At 36.1% G+C, this 23,297-nt stretch overlaps 1 protein-coding gene and 1 long non-coding RNA gene across 2 annotated transcripts in view; one reads left to right on the top strand and one right to left on the bottom strand.

The window, feature by feature from the left end:
• Positions 1 to 18,255, top strand: part of LOC117419925 (bridge-like lipid transfer protein family member 3B) — a 43,746-nt gene extending 25,491 nt beyond the window's left edge. Inside the window, exons 10-21 of the mRNA XM_034926441.2 lie at positions 580 to 744; positions 1,985 to 2,097; positions 2,555 to 2,696; positions 2,834 to 3,027; positions 3,491 to 4,986; positions 6,163 to 6,332; positions 7,400 to 7,560; positions 7,933 to 8,083; positions 12,976 to 13,232; positions 16,162 to 16,267; positions 16,749 to 16,945; positions 17,334 to 18,255. Coding sequence (XP_034782332.2) covers positions 580 to 744; positions 1,985 to 2,097; positions 2,555 to 2,696; positions 2,834 to 3,027; positions 3,491 to 4,986; positions 6,163 to 6,332; positions 7,400 to 7,560; positions 7,933 to 8,083; positions 12,976 to 13,232; positions 16,162 to 16,267; positions 16,749 to 16,945; positions 17,334 to 17,456 — 3,275 coding nt within the window. The 3' untranslated portion in view covers positions 17,457 to 18,255. The remainder of the gene's footprint in view (positions 1 to 579; positions 745 to 1,984; positions 2,098 to 2,554; positions 2,697 to 2,833; positions 3,028 to 3,490; positions 4,987 to 6,162; positions 6,333 to 7,399; positions 7,561 to 7,932; positions 8,084 to 12,975; positions 13,233 to 16,161; positions 16,268 to 16,748; positions 16,946 to 17,333) is intronic.
• Positions 7,989 to 23,297, bottom strand: part of LOC131697440 (uncharacterized) — a 30,243-nt gene continuing 14,934 nt past the window's right edge. The window contains exons 3-4 of the long non-coding RNA XR_009307276.1: positions 8,256 to 8,358; positions 7,989 to 8,112 (exon numbers count right to left, since the gene is read on the bottom strand). This is a non-coding gene — a long non-coding RNA (uncharacterized LOC131697440). The remainder of the gene's footprint in view (positions 8,113 to 8,255; positions 8,359 to 23,297) is intronic.

The raw sequence follows: 23,297 nt of genomic DNA, 5'->3' as shown, positions 1-23,297 counted from the left end.
AGCAATAACGATCCATGATGTGGTACGGAACAGAAAAGCCACAGCACTTGTTTTTTTATTTATTTTTTTAAATCTCTCTTCCTACAGTGATTTAGAGGGCAGATCTCAAACCCCAGTGCACTAGAATGAACATTTTGAAAAGAGCTTTGACACAAACTTTAAAATTATAGGTGTAAAAAGTTGTCAGGATGTTAAGAATGAAAATAAATTTACATGATTTAAACAGTTGTAGCAACACGTGGGGACGTGTAACGCTATTTTTTTTCGGACTTACTCTGTAAGGTGGCCCAAGGGTAGTGCTAATTGGGGCTGTGAAAAAAACCAAAAGTCTAGTATTGGTTTTAAAACTTCCTAAACAAATTTAATTTCATCAGTAAAAAACTAAAAGCTCCTGAAATTTCCTGGAACAAATAAGAATGACCTGAATAGGACAACTTGATCTGCCAGGCCAACCCGACAGCTAGTTCACTGTAAAAGCTGTGTAGGGTATGTCCAATGTCATCCCTGTAATGGATTGCATGTCAATCTCTATCTCAATGAATGTTGTGTACAAACTGCAGTGATACGATTCTCTCTTAGGCGAGACCTGCCAGCATTGGATGCACTACAGTGAGTCGACTAAATCGCGCGAAGGCTGGGCTAAGAATATCCTAGATGAATTTAAGGCTCATGTGGACATGCTGAAGCACGCAGTGAAAGACCACAGAAATGCCACTGAAGCTCCTCCATCATCCCCTCCACAAGGTGAGACCTGACACATTTAGGTTAAAAAGATACTTGTATGAGTTGTAAATATTAAGAAATACAAAATTATTCCTTGTGTCAGAGTCCTGCACGTGTCCGATTTTTTACGACCCGCTTCCGACCTGGACCCGCTACTACAGGACCCGACCCGAGCCCTCTGCAACACCGCCTTACCCGCGACCCGACCCAAACCCGCAAGTGTTTGTCCTTTACCTACTGCCTGCGTCAACTGACTCTCTCATGCTCTCACATTCACACACAGATATCTCTACCATTTTCCACAGATTGAGTTTACACAATAGGCTGTACAGCACGGTAGCTTTCTCTAGTGGTCTGGATATATTTTAACACTGTAACATATTAACTATCTCTAATTACTTTACTATAAAATACCTGTCTCTTCCTTTCGTGCCACCAGTTGAAAGGGAGCTACACCTGTGCTTTCGCAGAGATGATGTACCAGTTTTGTGGCTGTCGTTCACAAAAACATAATGCCAGGTTTTACAAGTAATGAATCCAGTCACATGTTCATTATTTTAATTCGCTATGATTCCAAAAGAATTCCACACTTGTGATTTACCTCTCGAGCTAGTATCCACTACATGATATAAACCCTGCGCTGTCTTCTGTTTCACCTCGTCCACAGGCATTTTTAATATCACCAGGCAGACCTGATAAAAAAAATCTTGCAGCGTATCAAATAAGCGAGAACAACACTGCTTAGTCAGCTGACTCCTCCCTAATCGCCTCCTGCTTCAGTGCAGGAAATACCTGTACATTTACCTTCTAATACGTTATTTGGGAAAGGGTTACAGACGAGTACACTGAAAGGACAGAAAATGTTTTTGGTGATTCAAATTCAGACCCGAAAAACTATTTTTTATTGACCTACACCCGAACCGCAAACCGCGAAAAAGTTCAAATTCCAACCCGAACCCGACCTGCTTTTGCGGGTCACCCGCGGGTACCCGACCCAATGCATGACTCTACCTTGTGTAACTACTACCACCCAGTAGACAACATTATTGTCCCATACCAATATTGTCCCATAATGTCTTATGCCATTTGAAGCAGTCATGAGAGCTGACGAAGCATGGGTGTTTTCCAAGTAAGCAGAATATATACAGCAGTGTTAACATTATTTACTAAGTTCATCTACCAAAAGTTGCTTGCTAGTTTTATAACTTTTAAAAACCTTGTTTTATTAAGAAACAAATTATTATTATTATTTTTTTTCCAGGGAAAATATCCACATCTTCAACTAGTACTTTCACTGCTCCCAGCCAGCAGCCAAAAACACATTTGATGTCCAGCTCTATTGTGGTCAGAGTGGCAGACTTCAATTTTTACCAGGTATTGCTCAAAATGAATTGGGGAACCATTTCATTTTGATGCTCGATGTATGATTTGCTCATGTGCTGTAGGTGAGAGTGCAAACATATATTTTATTGATATTTCTGAATTATGGAGTAAAAATGTTACCCACTGTTGAGTTTTTGATGTACATCTCTGCCCATACTTTTAATGGAGAAAATCTCACTGATTCTCTCCAGAAATACACAGCTAAATTAGAGCTGACAATGTTAAGCCATGACCTCACAACTAGCATTAACAATGATCCCTATTGTCTAGAGCCCTGACCGTTTATCTATATATAATGTGTACAGAAAGGATTTTTGGAGTTATGTTGTTTGTTCTGTTTAGGAGTCCGCAAGATTTAAAGGCATGCTACCAGTAATATATTCATTAGAGTCTTCCAACCTTCTATTTGTTTGTGTTTTTTAAATGTTTTATTTAAAATGCATTGTAGGTTTCCACAGCAGATCAATGTCGATCATCCCCCAAAACCATGATCTCCTGCAATAAGAAAGCACTCTACCTGCCACAAGAAATGCCAGCTACTCATATTGAATTTACTGAGTACTATTTTCCAGATGGAAAGGATTACCCAAGTAAGTAACTTGTCGGAGAGCATTTGGTCTTTCCTCTAGATTTAAAAAAAAAAAAAAACTATAAAAGCATGCCATATTATTTTCTGACTTACTAAATATTTACTGTATATAATATATTTCCCCACCTCTGACTCCAGTTCCCTGCCCTAATCTGTATGTGCAGCTCAATGCACTTCAGTTAGTCCTGGATGCCAGAAGCATGGTGTGGCTCAACCAGTTTGTGTTGGACCTGAGGCAGAGTTTGGAGCAGTTCATGGCTCTTTACAAACTGGATGACAGTGCAAAGACAGATGAGCATGTTGACATCAGGGTGGAGGGACTTATGTTAAAGGTATGCAGCACTGTTTGAGAGTACATTTTTCTTCCATTTCACTGTAGATTAAAATATTACAGTATGTCTTCAGGGGAGATTTAGTGTGAGCTTCAAGGAAATTTTAGCTGTTTTCACAAAGTACACGACAGATGTGGTTTCGCAGTACCCTACTGCACATCCTGTCAAATATGCCCTGAAATAACCAACAAGTGCAATTCCTTTCTCACTGGATTTCATTCCTCATCATTTTCCTATTGTTTTTTCTACTTGAATGTTTCTAAAAGTTTGAATGTGTTAGGTTTATTACCACTGCAGTTTAAAATATAAGATATGGTTCAAATTAAAATATTACTTTTAATATTGCATTAATATTTTTCACCTGCATGCCGGTTAACAGTTTGATAATTAAATTTTTACAAAAATAGTGTTGAACAGAAGGGCTAGCACCAGTCAAATAACATTTAATCTGCTTACTTTGTAGCTCATTGTTCCTACTCAAAAGGAGCTGGAAAGGCATCAAGACCTCCCACAATCAATTTCCATTCAGACATCAGAAATGATTGCCACCAATACAAGACATTCTGCAAAATGTACCCGTTCTGATTTAGAAGCTGTGCTTCAAGATTTTAAAGAGTTTGAATTCTTTAGTAAGACGTTTACAGATTTTCCCAAATCAGAGGATAGTTTTAATCTTCTGCACCCGATATTTCAGAGACATGCTCATGAGCAGGATACAAAGATGCATGATATTTATAAAGGCTTTGTCACCCCTGTGTTGAGCACAAATGCACTAAAAACTTCAGCTGCTACAGACTTGTGGGCTGTACATTTTTCTCAGTTTTGGGTAGACTATGAAGGAATGAAGAGTGGAAAAGGTAGACCGGTCCCCTTTGTAGATTCTTTTCCTTTCTCTATCTGGGTCTGCCAGCCAGCCAAATACACACAGTCCCAGGAGCTGTCTCAGACTTCTAGAGCACCAGCTTTTAACATTCCAAAAAGTGAATCAGCAGAGCTCAGCGACCGAATGCACCGCAAGAAACTCCTGAAGGATTATTATAGCACAGACTGTGAATCTATAAGCAACGGAATTAAGAAGCCTGCCTCCCTGGATAGCATTCCAGTGTCTTCCTCTCCTCCCAGCTCTTCCTTAAACCCTGACATCCAAATTCTGGTCCACATTCAGAAACATTTAAGTATGCAAGTCAATCACTATCAGTATATATTCTTGATGCACCTCCAGAATTCAATCAAAATACTTCAGCAAAATATACAGAAGGACATGGAGGAGGTAACTGGGAAACATTCAGAGCAGACTAACATTTGTGTTGGACTTTTGCTTGAAAGTGCTGAAGTTGCCGTCTTACTCCACCCACTTCCCCAGACAGACACAAGGACTAAATCACCAGTTTCTGATAATGAAAGCCAGATAGATTCGGATATTTCTCCTTCTGAGAGCAGAGGACACCTGGAACAAGGGAGTGAACCATTAAATGAGAATGTCAGCAGAATGTTTGACTGTACTGAAGATGCTGCAGTTACACACCTTGATGTCTCTTCGGTCGATGATTTGCTCTGCACGACATTTGGGGAATTGACTTTGCATAAATCAGTGCCACTTCAGCCTTCCACAGCTAGTTCATTCAAAAGTTCCTTTGAGAGAGAAAACTGCACTGGAACTGCTGCTGAGAGAACAGGTTCTGCAGACTGTGATGACTCCTCAGAATTGCTGTGTAATCTGTCAGCTGCAGACCACCTGACTGTAGGTGAAAATAATGGTGAAGGGCTAAGAAGCTTTGAATATTGTAAAGAAGTTACTCAAAATGAGTTTTCAAGGACCTTAAATAGCAGGAGTAATGGGGGAGGAGACCCTTTAAATGATCAGCGTGCTTCAAAACCAGAGGCAGACTTACTATCTCGAGACTTGAATGGCGGCAAAGAGAAACCTCCTGTGACAAGGATGTCTCAGTCAGTATCGAGGTATGCAAAGAATTGGAAGTAAATCCACAGTAGCAGGGTTGTTTAATTAAGAGTGATTTAAGTGTAAAATAGGTCAACATTTGACTAGTATCGCTTCAGGCCCCCCTACAACTACTCCTGTATTCTTTCTCCTCTCTAGCGGCAAGCCATTTGACCTGTGCTAGAAGTTTACAGTGAATTCCCTGTGTTCTCCCTCCCTTTTTGAGGTCACCCATTAACTTAACCCCCAAGGAGAACAAACCTTTCTGTGTACATGTGAGGAGTGAGCATGCTTTATGTAGTTGGGATCTCACACTAACTATACTGTTATGTCAAAATGGTCTGGTAGTTACCAAATATATGAAGTACATCATTAATTTAATATATTATATATGGCAAACTGGGTTCCATTTAGCTTTGTAAATTCTTCATGTTCATTCTAGAAGATGCTGAGCTGTGAACACCTCGTTTCTGCTAATGCAGTGAGTGCAACTCCTGTATGACATATTTCAACCCCTCCACATTTTAAAATGGCTACACCTAAAACACACTCCTTAGACACAAGTGCCATTTGCACTTCACAGAACAAATGACCCTTCTGAAACCTTAATGTTTTGTGGAGCTATCAAGCCATAATCATTCATATGTTCAGGTCTGAGCCTGCAGCTGAACAACTCCTAATGAATTACCATATTACCAAAACAAATATTGGAGCACTTTGTGAGAACAAATTGCACCTTTTCACTGTTTAACCAATCAAACCTTCAGCTGATCATCCAGTACAGTGACTGTGGCAAAGCAGGCTGAAGATCATGACTTTCATGACCTGGATTCCTGAGATTCCTACAACTTTCTGTCTGTCTGACTCCAAGAGTATTTTCGGACCATAAAACATCTATTGAACTACCTCCTCCGCCCCTTTATCTGAAGAAAGATTGTGTGTCTTTCTATTAGTGAGTTCAGCTGTCAATGTTCAATACAGAAAAATCTGATTAAAAAAAGTTGGTTAAAAATGAACATTTTCTGAATGCACTTAGAAAAGGAAGTCATTTCAGAACAAAAAATAGTTGTGAAGGAGTAAATAGTTTTGGAGATTGTAAAGAAAGTTATTGTTTACTAAAACAGGAAATATATGTATTTACTGTACAGTATTTAAAGGAACTCTTTAGTACAGGTTTTGTTCTTCTCGTTTTCCAGTGGAAAACTTATAAAGGAACGCTCACAGTCAAGTTTCTCTGTGTCTTACAAGAATGTGAAGAGAAGTCCATCTTTGCATTCCCTTGACAACATCTCAATTGACAGTAACTTGCTAGAGGAGCACATGTTGGAAAGTGATGGCAGCGACAGCTTTATTCTCACTGACAAAGGTACCGAAACAGTAAAATGTTCTGCATGATGCATCATTTATCATTTTGATGTATTTATGGTTCCATTTACAATCAACATCAGTTAAAATTGATCATTCAAAAGGATTGGTCCACGCATAGTTTTGTAATAAAGCTCTTATGTGATCACTTGGAGTTACCACTAGATGTCAGTAGTTATAGTGTCACAGCAGGGGTGATGGACATTTTATTAACTTTCATGGACAGATATTTGAGCATCTTAGAACCAGAGTGTACCATCAAGTCAAGATTGTGTATATAAATTGCTACAATTGCATTATTGCCATTATTTTATGTTCATACTTTTTAAATTGACCAGACACCCATTTTGAAGAGATTTTAGCTGGGAAGTTTGTCAAAGGCTTATCTGTTTTTCATCCAGATACACTATGCCACATTTATGGCAATAGAGAACCAAACCCTTATGTAGTCCCATCTGTTACATTCAAGTGTAAATAAGGCAGAAAGCCTACACCTTGTTAGGATAAATCACTGGCAGTTTCATGGATATGCATCCATTGCTTGTAGCAGTGTTCTATGTAAGCCATGGTGAACAATGTCTTTTGCAAAACAGTCAGATTCTCTTGCTGTATTATGACATGTTGTGCATTCTATTGCATGGTAACAGGACCTATGTTAGATAGAACATGTAGATGTATTTTTACCTGCTGGATATAAATAGCTAGTGTCTCATATTTCCAAAATGAATGTCACCACACTGGATCAGAAAGGATGTATTTATAGTTATATTACATCCTGCACGGAGCAGAAAGTACATTCGTTTATGCATATCTTTCTCATGTCTGTTTGGTGGTGTTGAAAATATGCTTGCTTGAATTACTCATTTAATAGTTAAATTGCTGTTTTGATATTAAGCTGCCTAACTAGTCATTTATCTGATGGAGTTTGGTGTATTTGATTTATGTATGTATGTATGTATGTATGTATGTATGTATGTATTTATTTAACCCTTTTGGCAACATAAAAGAAAAATATAGATTTGTCAGGTTTCCCCTAATATGTGCTGCAACAGAGCTGCTTTATTACAGATGCAATCTCAGAAGATATTTCAGTGTCTGGTTTCAAAGACACCATGAGTGACCAGAGCCCAGCTGAAAGTGCAAATGAGGCACTAGGAAATGAAGGTGGAATGTCACCAGATGCAATCAGTGCTGCTTCTCAAAGTATAGAAGAAAACACTAAAGATTTGGTGAGATGATCTGTCTGAAATCATTGTATGCAAAAGTCAATTTTAAAGGTGCTTATCTTTCATCGGTCAACAATAAATGTAACACTTTGTGGGTTATATTTTAACATTCATACACATGGTTTTTATTTTTTCATTAACCGCATTTCACTGTATCTAGTTATTGTATTTAGTAATGTTAATAAGTGGGTCTATAAATCACCCCTGTGGGGAAATCCCAGCTGGATTAATATATAGACCCCTATGCATAATTCAGCACTAGAAAGCAATGTGGAATTAATAATTAGTGTAAACACAGTTTGTTACTGCTGATATGCTGTTCAGAAGAGAATGGACATTGATGACTGTATTTACATTGATTTCCTCTTTTTAAAGATGTCTCTGGTGGTTTTTAAAATATTTGGTGCTAACTGCGGAGTCGACATCAAGGGTGACAATGCAGCTGTTTGCCTCCAGATCAACCGAGTGATTCCAAATCAACTGGGAAATGTCAGTGTTAGACAGTATCTCGGCAACCGCAGCATGGGTAAGAACATCTTTCTGCAGTGCACCACGCTGAAAGACAACGAACAGCATCACAGAACATTACACAATTTTGGTTTAGTCAGAGATTTAGTTCTTTTATTCTTGCATTGCCGCACTAACATTTGGATCTTTAAAAAAATAAATAAATAAACAAACAAAATAAAACCACACACATTTGTAGAACATTTGTAGAGGTGGCCAAACCGCGGCTCCCGGGCAGTTCAGTGCGGCTCCCGGTGAAATGCTGGATGACGCTCGCTTTGAGGCTCGAATTAACTGAAGAAAGAATAATAAAGAAAAGAGAAAGTAAATGTGTTTTATTCTCTGTTTCATTTGTGTTTTATATTCTTCTTTCTCCTTTTCTCCCTTCTTTCTTTGAGCCTGCATGTTCACTGCAAGGGCATTTCTTCACTTAGGACCTTCGACACTGCATGCTGGTGCATGCGTGTTTCGAGCACCTAGAGTGAAAGCCGATGTTCTGAAAATCTGCGCTTCCCCCTCAAAACGGGCTTCCCGGTAGCACAGATTAATAGATTCATCTGAGAAATAGCGTTTCACCTGAAAATGGTTTGGTTAATATATAATATGACAGATAAAACCAAATGTACATAACATTTTTTGTAGGAGTGTCAAAAAAAAAAAAAAAAAAAAATCATGAATGCGTAGTTTGTGCAAGTAGCTCAGATTTCTAGGTAGCACAGATTTTCAGAACGCCTGTTGTGCACTTTGAAAGTCAATTCATAATTTTTAATAATGTGCTCGTTCATTTCGTGGAGGCAGTGGCATTGAGTAACTTTCCACGAGTAATAAACAAAAGTATGAGGATGAAAACCAAGGCTTCAAGTCAGAATGGGAGGAAGAGTTTGCTTTCACTGAAAATAGTGGTAAACCTGTGTCATCTGCAACAAATCGCTTACACACTACAAGGCAAGCTGATGTAAACGTCCTGAGTCAGATGAATTAATCTTTTTATAAAATAGGAGTGTTGGCGCTAGACTAGAGAAGGCATGTTTTAAATGTTCTATTGCAGATCTAAAGTTAATATTATATTTACATATCTTGCATCTTGTCATGATCAGGTACTGTAATCCCTTTGAAAATGAATGCTGCGTTTTATGTGGTTTTTGGTTAAATCCATGGGCGTCCACAGAATTAATTCTAGGTGGGTGGGCAAGGTGTTTAAAACTAGTCAGGGTAATGTGGTTTTGTATTGAATAATAATTATTACCCTTGTAAGCCTCATTTACAATTACAACTCAGACTTAAGCCTGCATAGGTCTGGGTGGCAACAGAGATCAGAGATCCTTATTGTTTTCAGGTTCTTTTATTTCTTTCAAGAGCATAGACTGTGCTGCACAGTAAGGAGAATTTAAGAATACACGTTAGCTACTGTCTCCACATCTATAGAATGATTTTAACCACACAGGGAATGTGTAGGAATAAGCTGAAAAAAGCAGTCATAAAGTGTGCTTTATCAACATACTTGAAAGAATTATAAATATATTATGCAAAGAAAAACCACAACCAAGTAGAACAGGAAGTGTAAACTATAATACAATATGTCACCTACTGACATATTGCAGTAACGAAGTGCATGTTAAATACACTGCGCCAACCTAACTGAACTATTTAAAACAAACAAACACAAACTTAAACAGCATGATGACGCATAGGTTTGTGTGGCTTAGAGCCGGAGCACCAACACATCTAACTAGAGGTACAGTATTACAGTCTCGGCCAAAAGCAAGCTATTTAATTAAACTCGGTTTAAACTTAAGCACAACTTAGTGAGTTGGGTAAAAAGTATTAAAAGGATTTTATTGTAGAAGATGACGCATCTTCCGGTCACATACCAGGAAGGAGCACACAGGCAGGCAGTACTGGGGTTGAAACTGAGACGCAATGGCTGCGCTCAGTGTTTTATTGAATGAAATAAATAAAAGAGGACACGGCACTTTTGGCTAAAATAAATAGACAAACAAAATGGACTAACACTAAACAAACAGTGGACGAACAGACAAACAAACACGGTGAGTCAAAACAAACAAACAAGTATCGTGCTGGTCCTTCCAGCACGAAATAGCAATTGTAATATTTCTTTTTTTTTTTTTTCATCCTAAAGACAGCACAAGGAAGTTAAGTGACTTGCTCAAGAGTGTCACAGAGTGAGTCAGAGGATGAGCTTGGATATAAAGCCAGGAACCTACTGGTTCCAAACCTTCTTTTAATTGCTGGACCACACAGCCTCCACAGAATATAACTATGAACAGAATATAAAAAAACTGTTGTAAAAACGTTTTCGACTTAGTGGTCTGCACCATCACACATAAAACAAAGCAAGAAAAAGGTAGTCATAGTTGGGCATTCACATTGTAAGAAATTTGATTTAATACACTGCTTCAAGCAAATGCATTTAAAATGAGGTGCTTTAAATGCAGTGCACAAAAAATTACTTTGGTAAAGGTACAGAAAGTACAACATGAATACAAATGTATTTACCTTTGTATATGTTGCCCTTTATGAAAGAAAGAATGCTTTAAGTTGCTTGCAGACCCATATAAGAATAATAATTAAATGAACTTCATATTCTTCTCATGAGTCATTTACTTGCCTGGTGCCGGTAGGGTTCCAAGTACCATTCATTTTAGTGAATTACACAAACTATAAGGCTGCAATGTTCTAGTCCTTGTGTATTTTGATGCCATCATGAGAACTATTGCACAGAGTAAGTGCAAGATTCCGTTATAATTTTGGAGAGAATCTAAAAAATGCTAGTATTTAAAAAACTAGCATTGTTTGTGTCTTTATCTTGTGGCTCTCTGGCATGTGAAAATGTTGGTATGCGGCTCCTAGGGTCAGGAACTTTGGCCACCCCCTGATTATTTATATATATATTGTGTATATGTATTGTGTGTGTGTGTATATATATTTATATATTTATATATATATATATATATATATATATATATATATATACTCTGTGTGTGTGTGTGTGTGTGTGTGTGCTGGCTCTTTGAGCTAATATATAAAAATTATATATATATATATATATATATATAATTTTTATATATTTCTATATATTTCTGTTCTAGCCAAAAAAAAGAAATGTTCAAAGAGCTACGGGGGTGGTAGAGGGTAGAGGATGAGTCAATACTGGTATAGTTCTGGTGACTCAGCCTTTACATACTTCACATGCTTTAATACAGTGTAACCTATTTATCATGAATATTTATTCACTTAAACCGAGTATATACTTAAGCGGGTTGGTGATCTGTGATCACAATTCTTATAAAATATTACTGTAATGGACAGTAACAAAATGCATTATGGCACAGTCCTAAGTTTACTGTTTTCTTTGAGACTTCGGTTAATTCAGGGCAACAATTCATTATTTAACTTGAATAAGAAAACACAGAACCATTAGTTCATAACGTATTTTATTTAAGTGTAAATGGTAAACAATGCACAGTGATGCACATTCACAATACCCCTTTTTACTTTCAAGAATTAACTGGAAATAATTGTTACTTAAATGGTCATTCTAAAAACTATTAATTTAGTCTACATGTAATTTTAGCCTATTTGAAAACTAAACAGAAATCATTATCGACATTTTAGCACATCATAGTCCTTTGCAGTCTTTTAACGAAGAGTCTTTCATTTTGTTTTTGGCAGACATTTTGTTGTGGGACTGTATTGATAGCGTTCACGTTCCTGAAGGACCGGGCCTGTGCACATTTACATCAGTTCACAATGCATGTGCTCGGTTAGCTGTATAGAAATCTGTCAAATAATTATCACCGCTATACAGTAAAATGGGAATAAACACTTATACTATTACACTTAAACTGCATACATTTAATGAGGCAGCATTAGGTAATGGTTTGGGATTTTGAAATTGAATACACTTTGGTGGGATATACACTAAAACGACATACACTTTAAGTGGGGTAGGCTATCACAAAAGCAGGGTGTGGTAATGTTTATTCTGACAAAATTAGAATCTGAGGCTGATGTAGCAATGAGTTGTTGAGATGAGATGGAAGTGTACACAAATTACATGAGACCCACATGGCGTGGTAATGTTTATTCTTTTACTAATCCAGGGAGCACTTTGTCAGCCATCCAGCACTGCTGTACTAAAACTATATAAACACCATCATACCAGATCATACTTGGCATTTTTGTGTTGTGTTGAATAAATGGAAGAAAAAAAAAACAAAGATAATGGAATCTGGCTTTACCTTCAAAGGCTAATTCTTTTGTACAGTATTTCAAAAGTTTGTCCCAAAATACAAACATCCTGTTTTGCAGCCATCTTAAAAGGGAATTAAAAATTCCAAAGTTTTGCATGTTTGAAAAGAAATGCATTATTCTACCAGCATTTTAATATAGCAAGTTCTAATGTTTCACCCAAGTAGATTGCAGCTACAGAGTCTACAGAATGTTTGAAATAAGAAAAAAGATTAAAAGTGAGTTGTCATTCATAATTTTGTAGCAGTTTTTATGTAGGGTGAAGTCAATTTGCTAGGTGCCCTCAAAACCAGAGCTAAACTGTAACTGTGCGCTCTGTTATCCCATTCTACAAAATGTAATTAAAAAGACGGCCCAAATCACCCCCTACATTAATCAACACTGTCCTTCATTCTCTTAACTTTTAACTTAAAAGTTGAATTGTGTGATATAAAGCAATGCTATATTTATATTTTAAGTTCCCAAAAGACTAACCTTTTAATTTTTATTTTATTGTAATTTGTTTCTCCTAATGCTTAAATGTAATTTTTTTCATGAAACCTAAAATATCTTTCTTTATGTATTTATTATACAACGGTAAACAAATGGACAGTAAAATCAAATTTGTGAACACTGTTTCTTGCCTTGCTTTCTTTTTAGGTTCTGATCACTCCTCGTTGCTTCAGCACAGAAAAGCATGTCCAGAAGTGAGAGTGCGAATGGAAAGCGGACCTAATGCTGCAGCACATTCCCCACTAGCTGCAAATAACGGCTTCCTGCAGTGTGAGCTGGACAACTTCAGCGCTGACCTGCTGATGTCTTCCATCGTGAACCTAGGGCAGTTTATCGAGGGAAATTCCGTTTCGGAAGTGGTGCCAATGAAAATTACAGTTTCCAATACAAGCATTAATTTGAAGGTAGGACAAATATATCTCTGTTTTAGTTTTACTAGTTTTTTTATTATTATTTTTAATTTCCCCTTACTGATGATACATAACATATTCAAGTTCATTTTAATGCTAAACACGTGTTTTGATATATATATATTTTTTTGGATATCTGTTTTTGGATGAACCATGACTAACCTTATCTATATTTTGTTTATTTATGCAGGAAATTAGTATTATTATTGGAGAGCAGAACTGTGTTCATATAAACATCCTTTGCTCTCCATATGGTTTGGGTGATTTATGTACATCCATTTTATATCTTGAAAGCTTTTTTTTTTTTTTTTTTTTTGGTTAAATGCTATATAGGACAATGTTATGAAAATAGACATCTGACAGATACAACAGCTCCGCTATTTATAAATAGCTTCATGAACAAAGAATAATGTTTCACCTCTCGAATAGCATTACTATACATGAAAGGTTCATATATATCGTCCTTTTGTAGCTAAAGAACATTACCTGCCAATAGATGCCCTGTAAATAAGGAATAATTCACTTTGAAAAATATCAACTATGCTTTATATTTTTGTATTTATTCACACAATTTGCATTTGATGGTTGTACCAAATAACAGCTGTAATAGTAATGTAATGTTTACCAAATTTCTGTTTTAATTATAAAATTGTCATTTGATTTTGCATTCCGTAGAACAATTTGTTTTATCATTTTTGGGACAGTTGGAATTTCCAATTTATATAATTCTGATTCCATTCATAATCGTCGAATCTAGTGTACTGTATGTTGTCATCCTGTATATTCTCCTATTAAGCATCCTCATGAGGGGGTTCCTATAGGAATCTCTAGCATTTGCATTTCCCATGGAATATTCTTTATTACTCAAGCTAACTGGCTACTCCAGCTAACTGGGTTTTGCCATGTTGTTTTGTTCCACCTGCTTCATGGTATTGTATAGAAGCAGGGTGGAGTCACCAGAGATGAAAGCTCACTTTATAACAATAATTTTTCAAGATTGTCAAGGAAAGCAAAAAGCAAAAATTGGGAAAACACTGGTCTGCAAGTAAGATTTGATTGAGCAATCAGTTAGAATAATTATATAAAAGAACCAAAGAGCTAGAACTATTCATCTATAATTCATGATCGCAAAAACTATAAAATGGTAAGGGGGTTAACAAATATTGTTGCTATACGACTTTCTAAAGTTTTATGCTTTTACTGCTATAAATATATATACAGTGCCTTGCAAAAGTATTCAGACCCCTGACCAATTCTCTCATATTACTGAATTACAAATGGTACATTGAAATTTCGTTCTGTTTGATATTTTATTTTAAAACACTGAAACTCAAAATCAATTATTGTAAGGTGACATTGGTTTTATGTTGGGAAATATTTAAGAAAAATAAAAAACTGAAATATCTTGCTTGCATAAGTATTCAACCCCTGTGCTGTGGAAGCTCCCAGTTTACACCGATGAAAGAAATTGCCCTAACAAGGACACAATTAACTTACCATTGGCCTCCACCTGTGAACCATTAAAGTTGCTGTCACATTTTCTGGATAAAAACCCCACTGTTGAAGGATCATTGGTCAGGCTATGAATCTGAAGGAAAATGAAGACCAAAGAGCATTCTACAGAAGTTAGAGATAAAGTAATACAAATGCATAGATTAGGGAAAGAGTACAAAATAATATCCAAGTGTTTGGATATCCCAGTGAGCACAGTTGGATCAATAATCAGGAAGTGGAAGCTGCATCACACCACCCAGGCACTGCCAAGAAAAGGCCGTCCCTCAAAACTCAGCGCTCAAAGAAGAAGGAGACTTGTGAGAGAAGCCACAGAGAGGCCAACAATCACTTTGAAGGAGCTACAGAGTTCAGTGGCTGGGAGTGGAGTAATGGTGCACCAGTCAACCATATCAAGAGCTCTGCATAACACTGGCCTGTATGGAAGGGTGGCAAGAAAGAAGCCGTTACTCAAAAAGTACCATCTGAAAGCACGTCTGGAGTTTGCCAGAAAGCATGAGAGTGACCCAGCTGCGATGTGGGAAAAGGTTTTGTGGTCAGATGAGACCAAGATAGAGCTTTTTGGCCAAAACTCAAAGCGCTATGTGTGGCGCAAACCTAACACTGCCCATGCCTCAAGACACACCATCCCTACAGTAAAGTATGGTGGTGGCAGCATCATGCTGTGGGGATGCTTCTCATCAGCAGGGACTGGGCATCTTGTTAAAATTGAAGGAAGAATGGATGGAGCAAAATACAGGGAAATACTGCAAGAGAACCTGCCTCAGTCCGCTAAAAAACTGAAGCTTGGGAGGAAATTCACCTTTCTGCAGGACAATGATCCCAAGCACAAGGCCAAAGCAACATTGGAGTGGCTCAAGAACAAAAAGGTGAATGTCCTACAGTGGCCCAGTCAAAGTCCTGATCTCAATCCCATTGAGAATCTGTGGCACTATTTGAAAATTGCGGTCCACAAGCGTCGTCCAACCAACCTGAACAACCTGGAGCAAATCTGCCAAGAATAATGGGCCAAAATCACTCTGACACTGTGTGCAAAGCTGGTACATACTTACCCCAAAAGACTTAAAGCTGTTATTGCAGCGAAAGGTGGCTCTACCAAATATTAATGTGTGGGGGTTGAATACTTATGCAAGCAAGATATTTCAGTTTTTTATTTTTCTTAAAAATATTTCCCAACATAAAACCAATGTCACCTTACAATAATTGATTTTGAGTTTCAGTGTTTTAAAATAAAATATCAAACAGAACGAAATTTCAATGTACCATTTGTAATTCAGTAATATGAGAGAATTGGTCAGGGGTCTGAAGACTTTTGCAAGGCACTGTGTATATATATATAATGTGTCTGTTTTCATTTGAAGCTTGGGTCTAAATAAGTGTAAGCATCCCCCCCCCCCCTCTTTCTTCAAAGGATGACAGTCGTGTAAACCCATCAGGTACCCAGCCAGCACCAATGGCATTGCACATCGAGAACCTTTTAGTACAGAGGAACGATGATGGATCCTTCTCTTTTGGTGGTATGTATTTTTAATTAAATCTCACACAGAGCTTGGGAGATGATGTTCCTCTGGCCTTAATCCAGATCAAAGCTTTGTGGACATTGTATATCCAATCTGGTGGAACCACTGGGGATGTGGTATAACATCTTCAATTATACACGGCATTGAAGATAGCATTGCAATGAATCGGTTGAAAACCACTGTTCTAAGGCATCAATGAACATTTCTCTTCTAAAGCCTAAAACAGAATGTACAGTACTGTATGTTGAGGTTCATTTTTTTTCAGCAGACTATTATATATATAAAGTGTATATATATATATATATATATATATATATATATATATATATATATATATATATATATATATATATATATATATATATGTGTGTGTGTAAAAAAAAAAAAATATATATATATATATATATATATATATATATATATATATATATATATATATATATAATATAATTTTTTTTTTTTTTTCTTTTTAATACAGTTGATGAAACTTCCAGTCCAAAAAAGAAAATGGAAGTCAGGTCTCAAAGTGAGATTAGCAATGCTCCTGAGAAACAGAGGAAAGTGAGCATTGTGTCCCAAGCCACACAGACATTACCAGAAAGGCCTTGCCCTCCTGTTCAGTCACCAAAAGAACAAGCAAGCACTAAAAGCTTGGCTGACTTGCAAAAAAAACAGGTGAGAAAGCTTTGTGTGTAGTCCTGAATATTCTATATGTACCATTTATTTTAATATATAATATTTGACTTTTAATGGTATTTTGCATGCAACAATGCCAACCGATGAATCGTGTGATCATTCATTTTCTGCACATCCTTAGTAGCATTTAATTTTCTGCACATCCATAGTAGCATTTAGCTTCTACTGCAATGTAGTAGAAGCTATAAGCATTTGTGGTACATTTACTTTGACTAATTTGACCAAACAATACGTGGAAATGTATATGTACAGTAAATGTACCACGAGTGCTTATGTGGTGGTGGTGTTTGTTGTTTTGGGTTTTTTTTATACTTCTGTTTTAAGTACAACTAATACTTTTTAATTAATATAAATGCCATTATTTCAGCTCCTTGCAGAAAATGAGTGTTTGAAGCAGGAACTGTCAAAAGCCAAGTTGGCACTTGCTGAAGCTCACATGGAGAAAGACAGCTTACTTCATCAAATCAAAAGGATGTCTAGCAGTAGCTAATTACAAAAGCCAACAGTTTCCAGGACCAAGAAGGGAATGATGAACAAAAGTATATTTTATTTGCTAGTTAGTGGTGACTTATCATGGTAGTAAAACCTGCTATGATGAGCATTGAACAAAGTGGTGTGATTTTAATATGCAAACAGGGACAGATACATTTACAGAATTGTGTTTTGTGGATGTTCTAATTGCTGTTCCTGGTTTAATCTGAAGCAATTAAGGATTAACAGTTTGGTATAATGAAAGTTAGTTGTCTGCTAATTATGATCATTTTCAAAATAATCTGTGGATAAGTGTGAATGTCGCATTGGGATCTTAAATAGATGAAGTACTTTATTAAGACCGTTTCCTGCAAAGGATATGTATGATCATTAGAATGTAAAATACAATTATTTGTAGTGTCCAGAGAATGTCTTTCAAATGACAGTTTGCACTGTAATAAAAAACAAAATCATGCATCTGTAATTCTAAAAAAAAAAAAAAAAAAAAAAAAAAAAAAGTAATTTGCTCTTAATTGTCATTTTTAAAAACGTAAGAATATCAAAGTGAGATTAGTTTGCAAGAATGATGTGCTATGCTGTTGATTTTGTGTGTGTGTGTTGCGTTTGCTATTATGCAGAATGATAATACTGCATAAATCTTTTAGTTTGTAACCAACATTTCATTACTTACATTTTTATTACTTAAAACTGATTCAGACTAACACACAGAGCATTTCATATTTTTATAAGTGTAAAAAGTGGTTTGCTAAAAGAGACAGTTTTAATTATATAAGTGTAAATAAAGGTGTGAACAGGAATCCTCACATTTACTGCTACATTGATAATCCAAACTAAATCCTATCTGTAATGTATGTTTGCATGATTTGCCTTTTTTTTTTCTTTTTTGTTAAGTTTTACTTCTACTTTTTGTTACTTTTGAAACAGGTGACTGGTGATTGCATGTGTTATATTGCATGGTGTGTAAATGTTTGCTGTATACATATGGGCTCACTGGTGTTAAATTCACTGCCATTGTCCAACTATAACAGATATGTTAATTACTAGTGGAGAATAATGTTCTTCCTGGTCTATACAGGGTTTTTAACAAAATTGATTTGAACTGCATACATAAGATACTTTTGCTTCATTTACAACAGGCTTCTCATACATACATAAACAGGCTTACACACTACTATGTTGAACCACACAATCTTCAGGTATAAATGTTTCCCTTTCTAAAATAAATAAAATATATTTAAAAAAAAAACATACCAATATGTTTGTTTTTGGCAGTTGGGGAAAAAAAGTTACAAAAAATACATTTATTTATTTCAGCAATTTTTTTTGCAAAACTCCAAAAATGCAAATTCAGAAGTATTCATACCCTTTGATGCTATAATAGTATTGTCTACTTGGTGCTAGAAATTTCAATATCCTAATGCAGAACCTAGTTCTAGAAAAGTCTAGAAAAAGCTGGATTGTAGGTGAACATTCTTAGAGTGTATAAAAGGGTTAGGCATAGGATGATTGCTGTCATTACCAATAAGTCAATATGGGGAAAAAGTAAAGAGCTATCTGAAGACCTTAGGCAGAAAATGATTTATTGTCATACAGCTGGAGAAGGAAGCATTTGAATATGCCAATTTCAAATATTGTTTCTATTATCAAGTACAAGACTCATGGTACTGTCACAATGCTGCCTCGGTCTGGAAGAAAGAAGGTTATTTCACTAAGAACAAGTAGAAGAATTGTGAGGAAGGTTAATAACAATCCCAGATTGACTGGGGTTTCCATTTCAACCATAAGGCGAGTATTGCATGGTGAAGGTTTCAATGGTCGCAGGACATTTCTTAGGAAAACGTCACAAGGACAATTGCTTAAAGTTTTCAAAACAGCATTTGAATGATGGATATGAGCTGGTCAAAGGTTTTGTGGAGTGATGAAACAAAAATCGAGCTATTTGGTCATGCTGATAGTAGTTACATTTGGACAAAGTCTGGTGCGGCATACAAAGAAAAGAACACCATACCTGCTGTCACGCATGGAGGTGTTAATATCCTTCTATGGGGCAGGAAATTTAGTTTCAATACATGGTAAAATGTATTCCATAGCATACCAAAAGATATTGGTCAATTATCTGAAACCCTCCACTACAAAACTTGGTTTAAAGTGCAACTGGATGTTCCAACACGACAACGATCCAAAGCACACATCAAAATCTACTTCAGAATGGTTAAAGAAGAATAAAATCAGGGTTCTGGAATGGCCTAGTCAAAGTCTAAATCCGATTGAGAATCTATGGTATGAGTTGAAGGCTATGCACAAGAGAAGTCCTCGGAATTTGAATGAACTAGAACAATTTTGCGTTGAAGAATGATCAAAAATCACTAAAGAATCATGCCAAAAGCTAATTGACAAAAATCCTAATAGTTTAAAAGAGGTTATTATTGATAAAGATATCTAAACTAGATTTTAATTTTCCTTGTCGGGGGATGAATACTTTTGAATTAGCATTTTTGGAGTTTTGCAAAAAAAATTCTGTAAATAATTAATAAATAAATAATTGTAGACATCTATTTTTTGTAACTTTTTTTCCTCATCCACAAAAGCAAATCTTTTGCTACAAAAGATTTTTCCTATAATTTGTTTTTGAGAATTTGTTTATGTAAACTTTTGACTACAACTGTGTGTGTTTGTGTCTTTTATATATATATATATATATATATATATATATATATATATATATATATATATATATATAAAAGAAATAAACTGAGGCACTGTGAAGCTACAGGGTGTTGTTTAGATGGTATTTGACATATCCTGATCATAAACATGTTTAAGTAAAGACACTTATGCTATTTCAGACTGAATCCAGCTATCTCTTGGTAAAATAGAAATGTGAAGGCAGGAATTATATGACATGCGTAAACACGGAGGTCGACTCAAATGTTACACAATACAAACAAGGAACCTTTAACAACTAAAATATAAGTGTTATCTGATTGTTACAAATTGGTGTTTCATATAAAGTATATTCTGTATTTGAATATGTAAATATGCTACACATTTATTAAGCATTATTAGTTATTTAGTTACATATTTTAAAGAATTATAAGCATAATCAATTAACTGTTTTTCATAATTGATTGCATGTCAAATGTAAGGTTTGGAAATTGAACCTCCTTCTCTAAACCCATGAATGGCTTTTTTCCCCATTACAAAGGTAGGTAATCTTTAATGACATACAATACATGTCTATTAAAGCTGTTTAAATACTGTTAAATAAAATACCTTAACTCTTTAAGAGGTGCACTTTTCACTTTTTAGTGGTACTGAGTTTGTCATCTGTTTGGACTAGATCTAAAACTTTAACCTACTGCAAAGTTGTACAATACCTTATATAAATGACGTGGTATTATATTTAAGAACTTTCTTGCTCTCTCTAACATTATCTGACATTCTGATCAAATCTGGCCAGTTCTGTTCACGTGGGAATGTTGTAATCTTTGCTGTATTTAGTTGTGAACCTTTATTTTTCCAGGAAATCCCATTGAGATTAAAATATATTTTACAATAGAGACCTGGAAACCTGAGTCGTACAGACTTTCCAAAAACTGCAAAGCCTTTCACATTACTCCCAATAGGGAACATGCAATTGCTCAGCATATGGTGCTTTTAAAGACTGCAAACAGGGACTTGGTGACATTGCTGGCATCAACAAGACTCGTCAAACTTGGAGCATAAACTTGTGTTAAACAAAGTTGGCTATCAAGCTTGCATAGTTTGCAAGAAACAATGGTGAATGGTAACAGACCACAAAACCTGTGGCTGTACCTGGTGCACTGACATACACAGTAAAGACTTGACCTTTCTGCTACTGTTGAATCTAGAGGTTGTATACATACATATACGTGTGTGCATTTGGTTTAGCGGCAGAATAGAATTTGCAGTAATTTATTCTGGCTTGAAACATCCTATATTTGTGCACCAGGGGGTGCTTGAGTTTAAATGTCACCACACCATCAGAACTGTTAATGCACTGAAGACACATAACTGATTATACTGGCGTCCCATGGTTTTCATTTAACAGCTGCTACATACACCTTGGTTGTTTCTTTAACGTCAGCAATTTATTTTTCTTTTTTTTTTACAAAAAGAAGGTTCAAATTTAGGTGGTAACTGCTCTGTGAATATTGCCTTGCTCACTTTTTCTCCTAAAGCACAGTTTACAAACCATTCCCAAGTATTAACCTGTGAGGGAAGAGCTCGAACTAAATCATCTGCAGCTAAAATCTAGCCTAGCACTCAAGTGTTTCTGTATTAGGAGTGTTTATAGATAATAGCCTCTTACATTGAATCAAGAGGCTACTGCTTGATTTTATATGACAAATATTTTGGTCTTGTGAATAAATTTAGACTTGTATAGAAGCGAAAAAGACAATCTTGATTTGCTGATATGCTTTATAGTATGAACCTCTGACTCCTGTATACTGTACTACAGTCATTTATAAAGCATATTGATTGATTTATATTTGTTTTGACTTGTGTTAGGGTTACTAATCAATGGGGGTGGTGCTACCAGAGTATATTTCACTAACCCACCACGCTACTGACACACTGAGTAATGGGGTAGTGAAATTAATTTGGTGTTTGAGTTTAAAAAGAGCAAGCAGTAGACTGTAGCTTAATATTCTCCATGTATTTCCAGTGTACTGTTCTGAACATTAAGACAGCACTTGTTCTGGTACATTAGGTAAGACAAACGTTTTAGGCAATTTTTATTAATGCTCATAATGCAAATGAAACAAGTAGCACAAAAGTACAGCAGCAGTTTAAAATAGTACCTAATACTCAAAGTCCAAATGCACATGCCAACATAGACTCTTAACAATCCTTGGGGATAAACAATCATGTTATGGAAATTACAGAGACAAATACATTTTACCTTAAATAGATATACAAATCTATACTTGTGGATTTATTAAGTAAATATACCGCCATCTCCATGTTAGTTGTCAGTTTTGCAAAGTCCCCAGACACTATGTGTTGTTGACCTAACCCCTCAACCTAAGCATCCGTTTCCTATACCTCCAGTGTTCCCCTGCATAAGGAGCCATCTGTGTATATGATACTGCGTACACTGATCTCAAAACCTCAGGAATGCACGCCCTCATTAATCTGTACAAAACGTGTGGTTTTGATGAAGGAGACTTTTCTGAATAATGACATTTCATTGTCCACCTTACTTGGTTCTGGACAGACAATATGCCAGAAAATGTGTCACAGCCTGATTTGACTGGAAAAATGTTTTTTGTAAGTTGTGCTGTATTTGACAGAAGAAAATAAAGCAGGCTAAAACCCTGCAGCAAACTTCTGATGACAACCTACAACAAGAGTAAAAGAACCCATGTTTAAATGTACTGTTTTTATCTTCTTTAACCGGTATATTGAAATCCAGCACTCCCAGCTCTCACAACTAGTGCTACACAATATATATGGAGAAATTAGGCAATTTTGGCCCCGGCTAAGAAACTTAGACATTTGTCATGACCTACAGGAAAACCTCAAGTGGCACAGGGAAATATATATTATTGCAAGGTTAATACAGCATTAAGAATAACAACAACAACATATGATGATGATGATATCAAGAATGTGGTAACGTGTGTACTTTAGAAAGAAGCCAATTATGTACGAGACTAGTAAAATTTCAGTTATTAACGCCACGAGGCAACGCGGCGAGGAAAAACTGGATAGCTGGCTAGCTGGATAATTAAGCCCACAGTAAAAGCTGGAGTATGAGTCGTTCCATCCCTGGAGAACAAGGTTCAATCCTGGAACACTGGCTCACTAAAAC

This window comes from Acipenser ruthenus, chromosome 14, assembly GCF_902713425.1.
Source record: "Acipenser ruthenus chromosome 14, fAciRut3.2 maternal haplotype, whole genome shotgun sequence".
NCBI classification, from domain to species: Eukaryota; Metazoa; Chordata; class Actinopteri; order Acipenseriformes; family Acipenseridae; genus Acipenser; species Acipenser ruthenus.
This window is presented reverse-complemented; position numbering and strand designations above follow the sequence as displayed.